This window comes from Stigmatopora argus, chromosome 11, assembly GCF_051989625.1.
Source record: "Stigmatopora argus isolate UIUO_Sarg chromosome 11, RoL_Sarg_1.0, whole genome shotgun sequence".
Classification (NCBI taxonomy): domain Eukaryota; kingdom Metazoa; phylum Chordata; class Actinopteri; order Syngnathiformes; family Syngnathidae; genus Stigmatopora; species Stigmatopora argus.
The window spans coordinates 371,898-384,911 of record NC_135397.1 but is presented as its reverse complement, the minus strand read 5'-3'; the positions used below and the strand labels follow the sequence as shown (position 1 = coordinate 384,911).

Below are 13,014 nucleotides of genomic sequence, written 5' to 3'. Positions count from 1 at the left end.
CACACACACACACACACACACACACACACACACTCACACACTCACACACACTCACACACACTCACACACACACACACTTTAATCCCAAACAGTTGAACTGTCAAATGTCGTTCGAGTTGACTGAGCTCAAGATTCATACTACTTTTATTGCAAAAAAAGCTTTAATCTAATCGAGCTAAATTGTGTTTTAGGCTTAAAAAATGCTAAATAATTCTTGTGTAAATATCTACATCTTAAACTTTATGTTTACAGTGTGTAAAAGAAATGTTATTCTACACTTGTGACCCACGCGAGGCCTTGCAAATACATTTCCTAAATCACGTTTCAGCTTCTAAAATAATCATTAATAGTAAAAAATAGAGGAAATCCAAATGAATCACACATGAAATTGATTATTTTATTCTCCTTTTTAATCAAGTTGCGTTTGTCCGGAGCAGGAAAAACAAACAAAGAAACAAACGAGACGTCACATACAGAGTCAACTAACCACAAAAAAAGAAAGTGGCAAGAAAATAACAGTGATAAAAAAAAAACTAAATCAGAAAGCTGTGACCAAGTTGTGTTCGCTTTTAATCGATCAAACATTTTCTCTCTTGATATCTGACGTCAAACGTTCGTCAACACACAATTCCGTTTTTATTTTCCCAAGTAAATTGTGATAAAATCGTAAAATTCGAGTGAAATATTTGCAAACCAAAATCCCGAATCTTTATTTTTGTCAAATAACCTCTAATATCGCCATCTTTCTGGTGTTATTTTTCGTGAAAAACAAAGAAATCAAATCTACTTGAACAGCAGTTCCAGTGGGAGAAGAAAAAAAAATAAAGACATTTGTCGTCAATGCACATTTTGGAACACAAACAACAACAAACTGAACACAATGCAACCAAAATCGCCAACAAAACACCAACAAAAAAATCCTTTAAAGTAGCACAAGTCGTGCCAGCGATGTGACGTTTCCGTGGCAACGCGGCCATCTTGGGTCAGAGGAGGTCCTTTTGTGTGTGTGTTTGTGTGTGTGTAAGTGTGTGTGTAAGTGTGTGGGTGTATATGTGTGTGTTTGTGTGATTCCCAGTTAGAAAAGAAAAAGTGATCAAGTCTTTCAGTGCCATTGACAATGAAATCGGTCCTATCAACAATTCTCGACCATAAATCGACAATGAAAAAACGCATCCGTGAATTTGTCACTCTAGTAGCGGATTTGTTCATTGGCTGCCACCCTCCCAGTGCAAATAGATTGGACGTCTATCACCACCAATGGCGTTAATAGTCCATAATAATTTATCTATCTATATCTATCTATATATCTGTATATATATTTATATTTTTTTTATATTTGTATTTGTACAGCTGCCCTCGATGAACACGCTCACACACACACACACACACACTCACACACTCACACGGGCATAAAACAACGCGTTTTATGCGCTTATTTTACACACATACACACACACACACTCACATACACACGTGATGAGTTTTGAAGTTCTTTTGAATTCCGTGAAAAAAATGATTGTAGGCGTGACGACCTGAGCATTAAAATAAGGTCAAGATTGTTTTGCATCCTTAATTTGTCTTCGCACATTGAATTAAATGAATTAAGGCTTGTTTACGAGTCGTCGGGCGTATGGGTTCGTCCAAATATCGTCGTGGCTCATTCCTGCCGAAAAGTCGATTGTCTGCCGCTGCTCCTGACATGACATGACATGACAACATGAATAAATAAGTTTGTTCGCTCGGAGGCCGCGTCGTCGTCCTCGACTTTTTTAAATACAATAAATACAAAAAGAGCGTCTCATAAATAACAAGCAAGTGGATATAAATATACTTTTCGATCGCCTTGGGCGACGCGATTTTGTCCCTTTTTAGCTCAGCAAAAGAAATCGGCGAGCGACTTCCGCGCTTTTAAATAGAGATTTATAGAATTTCTTTTCCGTGGGTGACGGGGGCAACGACAAAAAAAAAAAAAAAAAAAAAAAAGATCGATAGATAAAGAGAGAGAGATAGAGATCAGAAAAGGAAAAGATGATTTTCTGGTTCAGTTCAGGAAGGCGCTGGGGGCGACCCTCTTGTGGTGGCCCAGTACGCCAGGGAAGGCCGCCGCCGCCGCCGCCGCTGCCGCAGCCGCGGCCGCCGACTGCGAGAAGGCCGCCACCGAGCCACTCCTCAGCGAGTCCGAGAGCAGCGAGTGCGGGAGCGGGTGCGAGTGCAAATGCGAGTGCGAGTGCGAGTGCGAATGTGGGGGGCTGCCGCCGCCACCGCCGCCGTTGCCGGGACTCGAGAGCCCCCCGTAGCCGCCGGTGGCCTGCTGCAAGTGTGAGGCCGTCGGCGGTGGACCTCCAGCGGGGCCCGGCGGCGGCGGCACCGGCGGGGGAGGCGGCTGGCTTCCCGAGACAAAGTAACTCGGCGCCGCCGACAACAGAGACGCGCCGACGCCGTACGAGTTCGAGAGTCCGAGCGCGCTTCCGCTTCCGCTTCCGGCTCCTCCTCCGTTGCGGCATAGGTCTCCGTTGGCGAGCTGCTCCACGCCGGGCAGCAGCGAACCGTAGCCGGCCGCCGCCTGGTTGAGGAAGGCCGGCGAGGAGCCGTTGTAGTGCGGGTGAGCGTGGGCGTGCGCGTGAGCGTGGGCGTGCGCGTGGTGGTGGTGGTGGTGCAGGGAGAGAAAGGGCGAGATCTGCCAATAGAGCGGGTTCCCCGGGTTGCGCTCGTTGACGGCCAGGCCGCCGAGCGGAGCGAAGCGCAGGCCCCGCTTGACGGCCAGCTTCCCCCGCGAGGTGGCCGAGCGTCGGCGCAGTTTGCCCGTGGTGCCGCCGATGAAGACGTCGTCGCTGCTGGGGTCCAGCATCCAGTAGTTTCCCTTGCCCGGGTCGTCGTAGTGTCGCGGCACCTTGACGAAGCACTTGTTGAGGCTCAGATTGTGACGGATGGAGTTCTGCCAGCCCTGCTTGTGCTCGCGGTAGAACGGGAAGTTTTTCATGATGAACTCGTAGATGCCGTTCAGCGTCAGACGTTTCTCGGGGCTTTGTCGGATGGCCATCATGATCAGGGCGTTGTACGAGAAGGGGGGCTTATCGTATTTGCCACTTTTGCCAGAGCCGGAGACGGCCGCGGGGCCGGGACCGGGACCGGGGCCGGGGCCGGCGTCTTCTGCCACTGCCGCCGCTGCCGATCCCTCCTCTTCCGCCTTAACGCCCTCCTCCCTCCGCGGCGCCCTGTCCGGCTCCCCGACCGCCGCCGCCGCCGGCGATCTCTCGGTGTCCGAGCCCGGGGAAAGAGGTTCGAGCACTGGCGTCCCGGCGGCGAACGGCTCGGCTCGAGTCTCGCACTTGGACGGCAGCAGTAGGCTTTTGATGCTGAACGACGACGAACATCTCACCGGCTCCTTGGCGTCCTCCATTGCCGGCAACCCCCCACCCCCAGACGGAAGGTAGAGGAGGAGGAGAGGGGAGGAACAAAAAAAAAAAAAAAAAAAAAGAAAAAGTTCGGAGCGAGCCCACTTTTACGGAGAAACCGTAACCACAGGAAGAAAAGTCCCCTCCTGTTCGCCTCTGCCGTCCCGTCCTGTCCCGTCCTGTCCCGTCCCGTCCTGTCTGGTCCTGGCGGGAAACTACTGAGTGACAGCGAGAGAGGATGGGAGAGAAGGGGTGAGGGGGAGAGAAAGAGAGCGAGAGAGAGAGAGAGAAAGAGCGAGGGGGAGAGAGAAAGAGAGAGGGCTCGCGCGCGCTCGCTCGCTCGCGCACGGGAGAAATTAGTAATTAAGGAGGAGCCCGGACAACAACAACAACAACAACTTCTATTTTTTTTGTAGGTCTTCTTCTTCTTCTCGTCTTTCCCCAAAAAGTCCGACACGCGTGACGACCTCCAGGGGCGGCTCGTCCGCGCGTATTCAGCGCTCGTGCGTGAGGTAAGGCGCGTTCTCGTCCGATGGCTTTGTTTTCTCAAGCGCAATCATCATGTGGGCAAACACTGCGCGTGCGTGCGCGCCTACGTGCACGTAGCCTGTGCGTTCATGCGTGTGTTTGGGTGGATGGGTGGATGGGTGAGTGCTTGAGGTAGGGATGGAGTCTCTCTCTCTCTCTCTCTCTCGCTCACACACAGCCTCACACACTCTTACGTACAAACGCGCACCCCTCCCTCGTTGACGCTGGCAAGTTGTCGCCCCCTGTTGGCCGAGCCTGTTACAGCACTCCCATTTTGAACTCCGGTTTAAAAATAGACCAAAATATGAAGTCAATGGCTGCCACTGATCGCCAAAGACCTTCGGTACAATTCATCATCTCACCGTGGCAGGGACGGCGATGGACGTCCAATCGTCCCATTTGACGTTAATGGCTGCCAGTCAGCGAAAACTGCCGTTAAACTTTATTTGTTGCCAGCTCTTAACAAATAATACAGTACAAGATGGAAAGATGACAAGGTTTTTTTGCAGAAAATCTGAACCAGTTCAATACATCTATACCTACAATTTCAAATGTATCACTTTTAAAAAGAAGTTTATTTCAATGCACCTTTGTGAGCTATATAAAAATGATATAGTATGCAAGATAATCCAGCCCGGACGATATCAATAGCACTTTGACATGGTTTAATATGACACGGTGCCTCAGAGGTAAGAAGGTGGCCATATTCTAAATATTCCTATGAGATAATATTCTTCTGAGTAAGAATTGCGTCACGTCCGACCAATGGTGCTCCCGTTTTAGCAATTTGCGCACGTTTGTCGGTGAGTCCTGTTTGTTTGCACTGGATTCTCATTGTGTATGACAACAGTGTTCAAATCCAGATTACGCACACACACACACACACACACACACACACACACACACACACACACAGACGCACGCGTACAGGTTAGTATATTAAATCTGTGTGGGTGTGTGACAGATGGTGTTTCTCTCTAAGTGGATGCGAGCCGCCAATACAGCTTTGTTGTTCACAATTATGAACAAATGAATAGGTACCTTTTGCCAACTTTCTTAGATGCGACACCATTGGAGTTGGGCCAGAAATATCCCAGCTTCAAGCGCTTGGTCACCATTGTTTATTGGAGACTTGGCAGTTGGGCAAAAACAAAACAAAACACCCCCGGTTTAGCGGGACATCTATTCAAAAGTTATCATGAGTCATGAGGTGAGCTCAATTCATAGATTGTGCGTTGTGGTGGTGTTTAGTGGTGCTTTAATGACTTTTTTCAATTTATTGTCTGCCAACAGATTTCCTAAGAGGAGGCCAACGAAGAAATGCTACGACGGGCTAGCAATTAACACAAGCGTCTTGGTTTCTTGAAAGGAGAAGAAGAAGAAAAAGAGGAGCTCTCGGTCAGTGCCGTTGCCCGGTGACTTTTTTCCACCAGCTGCTGTTTCCAAAACACGACAGTCGCGCCCCGTCGTCAAACGGGGGCGCTTCGCTCCTTTGGCGCGGAACCCACAAGCAGCAAAGTCCAAATGAAATGACGTGGCTTGAACTCAAAAGTGTGGCGGCATTCCGCCGCGTCTGAGCTCCACAAAAAGTAGGCTACCACGTACGCCTCGACCGTGGGTTCAAACCCCGGCTCATTCTGCCTTTTCCCCGTGCTCGTGTGGATTTTCTCCAGGTACGCCCGTTTCCTCCCACGTCCCTTAAACAGGATGGAATGCTCCACGGTCAGGACTTTGGAGGTTTTGACCGGGCCAAGCCTTTCCCTCACGACGCTGATCGGAAGCGGCAGGCGGAGGTCGCGGAGGTCGCGCCTTCTCGGTCAAGCGCCTTCCCAAATTCGTAGAAAGCGCGGCGCGAGGAGACGCCGGCCGTCTCCGCTTCCCCGACGACCTCATTGGTCTGGGCTTTCCGGGTCAGGCTCCGAAGAAGCGGTGCTCGTCGTGGCCCGCCGCCTCGAGACCGGCGACTCGCTGTCAAAGGATTCACCGGCGCGAGAAAATCCATATTTCCAGGGACTTCCTTGACTGGAAACATTTTTCCGCTATGTTCATCCGGAGATGGTTGACGTTTTGGAGACACGCACAAATGGACTCGGGACTGTCAGCCCGCCCGTGAAGCCAAATATGCCAGTTTTATCACAAAAAAACTCTCTTGAAGCTCTAATCCAATGGCGAGTCTACCATTTTGGTTTCAAGAAACCCAAAGACTACAAACGACTACAAGAGGTTTTTATTTGTATTTTTAATCAGCCCCAAAAGCCAGTTTCTTCTAGCCATGTGCATTTTGGTGAGGGGACCCAGCAAAAAGTCTCTTGAAGCTAAACCCAAAAGACATACGTGGCTTTCAAGACACCATCTTTGTGAAAAGACTTATAGAAACCAAAGGAATGTTTTGGAAATTCATCCCCCAAAGCTATTTTCTTTATTTATATAGCCACATGACATTTGGTAGGCATGTCTATCACGAGGAGACCCACCCAAAAGTCTCTTGAAGCTAGTTTACGCTAAAAGACATGGAAGGGCTCCCATTTTGGTCTGAACAAGTCCAAAGACTGGTTGTAACTACTGGAGACTTTTGTTCAAAAATGCAAAATCAGCCCCCCAAAGTCAGTTTTTCCTTCTGGCTACGTGCAATTTGCTAGGCGTGTCTTTTACGAGGAGACCCACCAAAAAGTCTCCCTATCTCTTGGCCTATTTCCCAGGATTCTCAAAGACAAAGTTGGCAAAAATGTCACCCGATGGCTCCCAAAATGGAAGCGTGACCCCGAGACGGCCCCGAGACGGCCCAACGGCGAACAACCCATTTTTTCCCCCTGTTTGTGTGGTGGTCGCAAAGCGGAACACCCATGAAATGTTTACGGCGGGACTCCCTTCCCTTCCCAACGTGTCCGCTCGCATCACCGTCTCGGGGCCCGTCGGCGCTTTTCCAAGCGTGACGACGTTATTTCGGCGCCGAAAAAAAAGGTCAAAGTGACTCGTCGCCCGCTCGGGGGTCACCTAGAGTTTAGCGCTAATAATAGAACGGGGCGCCAAAACCCCCCGTGCCGGTCCGGGCTCCGCCCCGACCCCGCCCACGACGTACGACCCCCACGCCGGGCGAGGCTCCGCCCCGACTACGCGCGCGCGCGACGTACGACCCCCCCATCGGGCGTCACGGGCACGATGCGCACCGGGGGGCTACGTCAGGTTGCGTGGCCGCGGGGGCACAAGCGTCCGTTACAAATCAAAACATTGGCTCGATTCATTCGGGGATGTTTAGCCGACGCCCATTCAACCCCCCCCCAGAGTCCCCCGGCAACCCCCCCGCCCCCTTGTGCACACAGGCTGGGGGGGGGGGGGTGCTCACACACTGACCTACATTGATGGAAGTGTGCTTTGACGGCTTATGAATGACTGGCTCTTATTGTGAAAGGAGGAGGAAGTACTTAAGTCAGCTGAGTAGTAATACGTTAGTGACCAGCTCATCTAAAAAAAACAACAACCCCCCCCCCCCCCCCCCCTTCCCCTTCAAGAAAAGGAAAGATTATGGCACAAAAAGAGCATGGCTCAAGGTTATGCTAGCCGCTAGCTTGGAAGAAGTACTGGATCAATAAATAATTGCAAGTTGAATGTCAACTCTTGCGCTTTCTCCATCGGCGACCATCATTGACGAGCAAGTGGAGGTCCTCCAAGTGAGCCACAATGAAGAGGAAGTCACCCCAAGTCAAAAGCTGACTCGAGGAAAGGCCCTAAAATCAAAAGCAAAATAGTCGCACGCCCAAAAGTCCTAAAATCATCAAGAAGCGAAATGGCTTCAAAACAACGGCAAATAAAGCTACAGGTAAATGAGCATATATTAAAAGAAAAAAATACGTACATTTGACAAACTCGTGGTAACGACTTTTTTTCACATTGTGGCGTGCAGCGGGAAGAAGGACGGCAGGACGGCGGAACGGCGGGACGGCGGGACGGGAGCCCCTTTCTGCAAGCGTGACACCACGGCAACGCCCGCCTTCCTCGCAGCCCACCGTCCACTTTTAATCCAAAGTAGATTAATGGGTCCCTTTGGTCAAGTTCACGCAAGGTTCAAGTGACGGTTCACGCAGAGTTCAGCGAAGGCCGAGCCCACGACCTCCACGCCCGACAGCCGCCGCCGTGGCGCTAACGAGGAAAGGCGGACGGGCGCCATGGCGGCCCCCAAAAGCAGGCGAGAAGCCAACCTGGAGAAGCAAACAGAGGTGGCGCTCACGAATCAGCGTCATTTCCTGCCTCGATGAGAGAACAAGGTGAGCCACTTGCAATTTGCTGCCCCCAATATTCAAATGCATACCTGTCAACCTCTGCCGATAACTGCCCTTATAAATGATTCCCCTTACAAACCCCAAAAAAACCTTACAAACACCATACGAGTCGTACTAGGGATCCACTCGTTTGAGCCTAGTCCAATCAGGACATCGTCAGTGAGACCAAAAGAGTTGATGACAATTCAATTGAATTGAAGTCAATTGAATCCAATTGAAGTGACGTGAATTGAATTGAATTGCAGTAAATTGAAGTGAATTGATTGACAACAAGTGAAGTGAGCGTGGTGACTATTCATTCATTCATTCATTTATTTATCTTCCACACCGCCCATCCTCGAAAGGGTTGCGGGGGTTGTCGGAGCCTAACCCAGCTGTCTTTGGGGAAAAAAAGGCCGACGACACCCTAGACTGGTCGCCGGTCAGCCGTAGGGCACACAGACAGACAACTGACCATACGCACCCCCAGTCATGCTGCTACCAGGGGGAATTGAGCCCGCACATACCCGCACCCAAGTCAGGCGAGTGAACCTCTACACCACGAGACGCAAATGGAAAGGCGTCTGTGTGTGGCCTTTGAGGAACGGGGGAGGGGCTTCTTATTCTCCATCTGCTTCCTGCTTTCGACCCATGGCGGCCCGGGGGCCCGCAAAACTTTATCAAGTTTCTTGGCCAAATTGACATTTTCTCCACCATTCATTCCCCCCAAGAGTCGTTGGTCTAAAGGCCCCATTCTCGTGTCCCGGAAACATTTGGATTTTACAGCAACATCCTCTATAATTGAGAGAGTCGGCGAGCGAGTGTGAACGCCTACACATGTGCTTGACGTGTTTACGTGTGTGTGTGTGTGTGTGTGTGTGTGTGCTCAGCTGTGTGTGTGTGTGTGTGTGTGCATTTACACTTGGTTGAGCCTTCTGTTCAGCGTGCAGTCGCTCTCAGTGAGCTGAGTTTTTAGGTCGCAGTGTTCTTTCTGCTGCACACACACCCACGCTGACGCACACACACACACGGTTACGCAGCAACGTCAAGGGAAGATACAGTTTGGCTGGATGGGGGTTGCTGCATCTGTGTGTGAGTGTGTGTGTGTGTGTGTGTGTGTGTTTAAGTAGTCCCAGAGGTCTCGTCATGCTTGTGGATGCAAAGCAAAGTGGAGGGGCAGTGTGTGTACGTGTGTGTGTGTGGTGTGTGTGTGTGTACGCGGGAGGAAGGGAGGAAGAGCTGGGGGTGCGTGCATGTGCGCGTGCACGTGGATGTGTGTTGCCGGAGGGCGCAAAGCTTCCACTGCTGTGTAACATGTCAAGTCCTTTTAGTAATGTCACCCCACACAAACACACACATACACACACACACACACGTACTATGTTGACCTGCGCGTGGTTTGTTTATTTATTGTCTGAAAACGTTCAATCCAGCCACTATTCACTGCCACTCCTTCTCGCTTCAAATGGATCGGACGGCGGCTATTTGTTTCCATGCATGTCAATGTGCTCATAGCGCCTTCGCTTTGGGCTTTTGCTGTTTATTTACAATAGAAAAAAAGGCTTTTTCCTCACCAGATAAATCAAACCAAAACATTTCATTTTAAAAATAATTCGTTTTTTATTTCCCTTTTTAAAATTATTTAGTCTATATATTTGTTTATCCACATTTTCATGAGCTCATCAGGTGCCACTGACGGTGATAGACGTCCAACCCATTTGAGGTTCGTTCATTGGCTGACACTATTACTCACACACACACACGTTAAAAGGAGAAATCAACAACATGATTGGACGTCTATCCCTGTCATCACATGATGATGGTGATGATGTTAACGATGATGCTGATACTGATGCTGATGACGACGACGACGATGATGATGATGATGCTGATACTGATGCTGATGACGACGACGACGATGATGATGATGATGATGATGATGATGATGATGATGATGATGATGGTGGTGGTAATGGTGCGTTACCGTGACGACCCCTTTTGATTGGCAGGCAAGGCAGTCGGCTTCAGTGAGGACGTGCTGCCGTCTAGCGGCAAAATAAGTAACTACACAAAGGGCATCCCTTGACTGCATCATTTCTCGCCCCATCGCGTCAAAGTTGAAGTCTACGTGACGATTTCTGAGTGAGCTCGAACTTTGACGTCACCGCCAAGTCTGGTGTAGTTTCAAGAGACAACCAAGATCACCAGCGCTAGAGGGCGCTGTCGCGTCACACACAGGAGTGCGAGCAAAGGCTTCAGACGACTTCTTGACTTCCTGTCCGTACCGGTCGAGTCGGCTCATTTTGGAGGATTCCATTTCCTGTGGAAATGTCAACCGATCGTCAACTGCTGGCCGTCGACTTCGAGGTCTTTGGACATGTTCAAGGTTGGGAAACAAAATGCAATTGCAAGCACTACTTCGTCTGGCTGTATTCATGAAGTGTGTGTGTCAGTCTTTCTATTTTTGGAAGCGCGGTCTTTCTGTTGGTGTCCTTTTTGGTCCTGATCGTGTTTCAGCGACATGGACTTTCAGGCATTGAAACGTGTTCATGCGATGAAAGTGTATTCGTGTTCATGTCGTTCTTCGGTTGTGCCGTGCAGTATAGCGACTCAGGCCGTTCTTAATTTAGTTCTAGTCGTTGTTGTTGCCGACATTTCCCATCAGCCCCTGCCCTTGTTTCAGGTGTCTGCTTCCGGATGGTGAGTTGACGTCATCGGCCCAGCGCCCAGCCAAATCGTTGACTTTTTCCCAGCCAAGTATCAAGCGTCGCCCATCGCTCGCTTGCTCCGCAGTTCACGGAGAAGGAGGCTGCGCGCCTGGGGCTGGTCGGCTGGGTCAAGAACACCCGCGGCGGGACGGTGCTGGGACAGATGCAGGGACCGCCCGACGCCGTCGAGCGCATGTGAGTAGTAGTGCGAACCGCATCGGCCAGCCGCGATTGTGCCTCGCCGCCGCCAGAGGGCGCCATTAACCAGTACGCATCCCCTCGCTCTGGCTCGTCTACGTCACTCTCGCTCCGCATCATGCGAGACAACCGATGCACAATTTCCACAAACCGTTTGGGGAAATTGTGCATCGGTTCTCTCGTTTGGAACGATTATTCTGATCATTGACCACTAAATCTGTTGAGAACCAGTTAATGCGCTGTTAAAATCATTTTCAAGTTAACACGCTAAAAGTGGACCTAACGTTACCCGTTTTTTCCCGTCACATGACGTAAAGTGTCCTAGGAATAGACTTTATTCCGGCAATTCTGCTTTTTGTGTGGCCTACTGTTTCGTTGTAGTTTCCACCTTTGTCAAGATTTCAATAAGTCCATTGTAATACCTCACAAACACAGACACGGTTAGTACGAACGCGTACTTGTAACGCACGCAACTTCTCTTTCGATTCGTTTGAGTGTTGTAGATGTCATTGGTTGGTAAACGGCATAAGATAAAAAGGCCCGAAGCTAGCACGCGTTTATCGCCAGCTGTCGGCGAAGCCGACCCGTGGCAGCACGTGCGCCAACGGCAAGAGAAAGTAGGCCAGCGGCTAGCGCTAGCTAACGGCCCCCGAGCGCCGCCGTTATTCCGACGTGACCCCGATCCCGACAAATCTCCCATAATCTGCGTGCGCGCGTCTCCACATGTGGCTAGCGCCACGGATGTATGAGGATTTTGCCTCACTTCCTGTAAACTGGAGCCATCCCGGTCGGTTCCCTGTATTTACGCGTTATGTTGCTTGTGTGTATTGTATGTGGCATTCTGGGGTTTTTGTTTTGTTCTTATCTGCTGTGTGTATGTGTTTAGGAAGGCGTGGCTTAGCAAGGTGGGCAGCCCGGGCAGTCGCATCACCAAGACCTCGTTTAGTAACGAGCGGACCCTGGCGGCCTTGGAGTTGAGCGGTTTCCAGACGCGCTACTGATGTCGGGCCACCTGATTGATGGCTGTTTTTTTTGATCACCTGACTTCCTGTTTGGCTAAGTGCTCATTGCGCATGAGGCGACTCAATGCTGCCTACATGTTGTTGCTGCACCTTGTGTGTTCAGGCTGTCATTTTAATGGTGAAAGCACAGCAAGCTAAGTGTTAGCGTTATCCCTATCCCTAAAAGGCCAAGCTCCGTTTGTGTTATTCGTGTCGAGGTGGTAAATAAAGTTCAGGGAGTGATAATCATCAGCTCCAAGCCTCTTTTTTCCCCACACAATAGCTCCATGGGTGGTGGGCTCATGTTTGAAATAGTCCTTGTATCTCCAGTCTGGCCTGATGTTAACAAAAACAAGTGAGCGCTCTGGTACGAATGTTGGATCTCGGCGCATTGGATCATTTCCTTTCTATGATCATCCGCCGGCCTTGGATGACTTCCTTTTGGATGCAACTTTGGTCCAGCTTGATTTCTTGTGAAAAATGGAGGGCAGAGTCGATTTTGAAATGTTTTGCCGTTGGAAACGAGTGTGCCTTTTTTTAAATTGTCCAAAGCCCGGGGAAACAGCAAATGTTGGCGACCGAATGGAAAGAATCCAAAATGTGCAACCCCGACCTCTCCTGCTTCTCCTCGCTCCTCGCCGTCTTGGGTTTTGGCATCCCGGAGATGTCGCCATGGAAACCAACACTGAGAAACTCTTCGGCTGCTTTGCCGCACGGCTGCCCGTACCTGAGCGAGCGTGGGGGGGGTCGGCGTTGGTTGCCCGGTAACATTCTGGCCAAAAAGTTGCAACGCTAAACTGAAATAAGTCCAATCCATTTGCACTGCTGGTGGGGAATAATGGAATGTTCCTTTAAAAACGCCACAAAACCAATCGGAAGTGAGCATAGCATTAGCATCCCTAGGCAATTTCTTCACAATGGCAATTTT

General features: G+C 50.2%; 2 protein-coding genes across 2 annotated transcripts; one reads left to right on the top strand and one right to left on the bottom strand.

Moving 5' to 3' along the window:
* Positions 1 to 388: 388 nt before the first annotated feature.
* LOC144084690 (uncharacterized) lies at positions 389 to 4,013 on the bottom strand. The gene has a single exon (XM_077613337.1). The coding sequence runs from the start codon at positions 3,398 to 3,400 to the stop codon at positions 2,042 to 2,044; it is 1,359 nt and encodes a 452-aa protein (XP_077469463.1). The 5' UTR covers positions 3,401 to 4,013; the 3' UTR covers positions 389 to 2,041.
* On the top strand, positions 2,285 to 12,332 carry acyp2 (acylphosphatase 2, muscle type). Its single transcript, XM_077613338.1, has 10 exons — positions 2,285 to 2,602; positions 3,812 to 3,907; positions 4,984 to 5,133; positions 5,217 to 5,512; positions 5,597 to 7,740; positions 7,825 to 8,185; positions 10,189 to 10,565; positions 10,863 to 10,879; positions 10,973 to 11,082; positions 11,972 to 12,332. Exons 7-10 carry the CDS (start codon positions 10,508 to 10,510, stop codon positions 12,084 to 12,086), a joined length of 300 nt encoding a protein of 99 aa, XP_077469464.1. The 5' UTR covers positions 2,285 to 2,602; positions 3,812 to 3,907; positions 4,984 to 5,133; positions 5,217 to 5,512; positions 5,597 to 7,740; positions 7,825 to 8,185; positions 10,189 to 10,507; the 3' UTR covers positions 12,087 to 12,332.
* The last annotated feature ends 682 nt before the right edge of the window (positions 12,333 to 13,014 follow it).

What these genes read in the sequence shown, in the direction of transcription:
- LOC144084690 (XM_077613337.1), bottom strand. Translation starts at nt 3,400, where the DNA reads ATGGAGGACGCCAAGGAGCCGGTGAGATGTTCGTCGTCGTTCAGCATC.
- acyp2 (XM_077613338.1), top strand. Translation starts at nt 10,508, where the DNA reads ATGTCAACCGATCGTCAACTGCTGGCCGTCGACTTCGAGGTCTTTGGA. An exon ending in CCCGACGCCGTCGAGCGCAT is followed by an intron (nt 11,083 to 11,971) that starts GTGAGTAGTAGT and finishes GTATGTGTTTAG; the next exon opens with GAAGGCGTGGCTTAGCAAGG.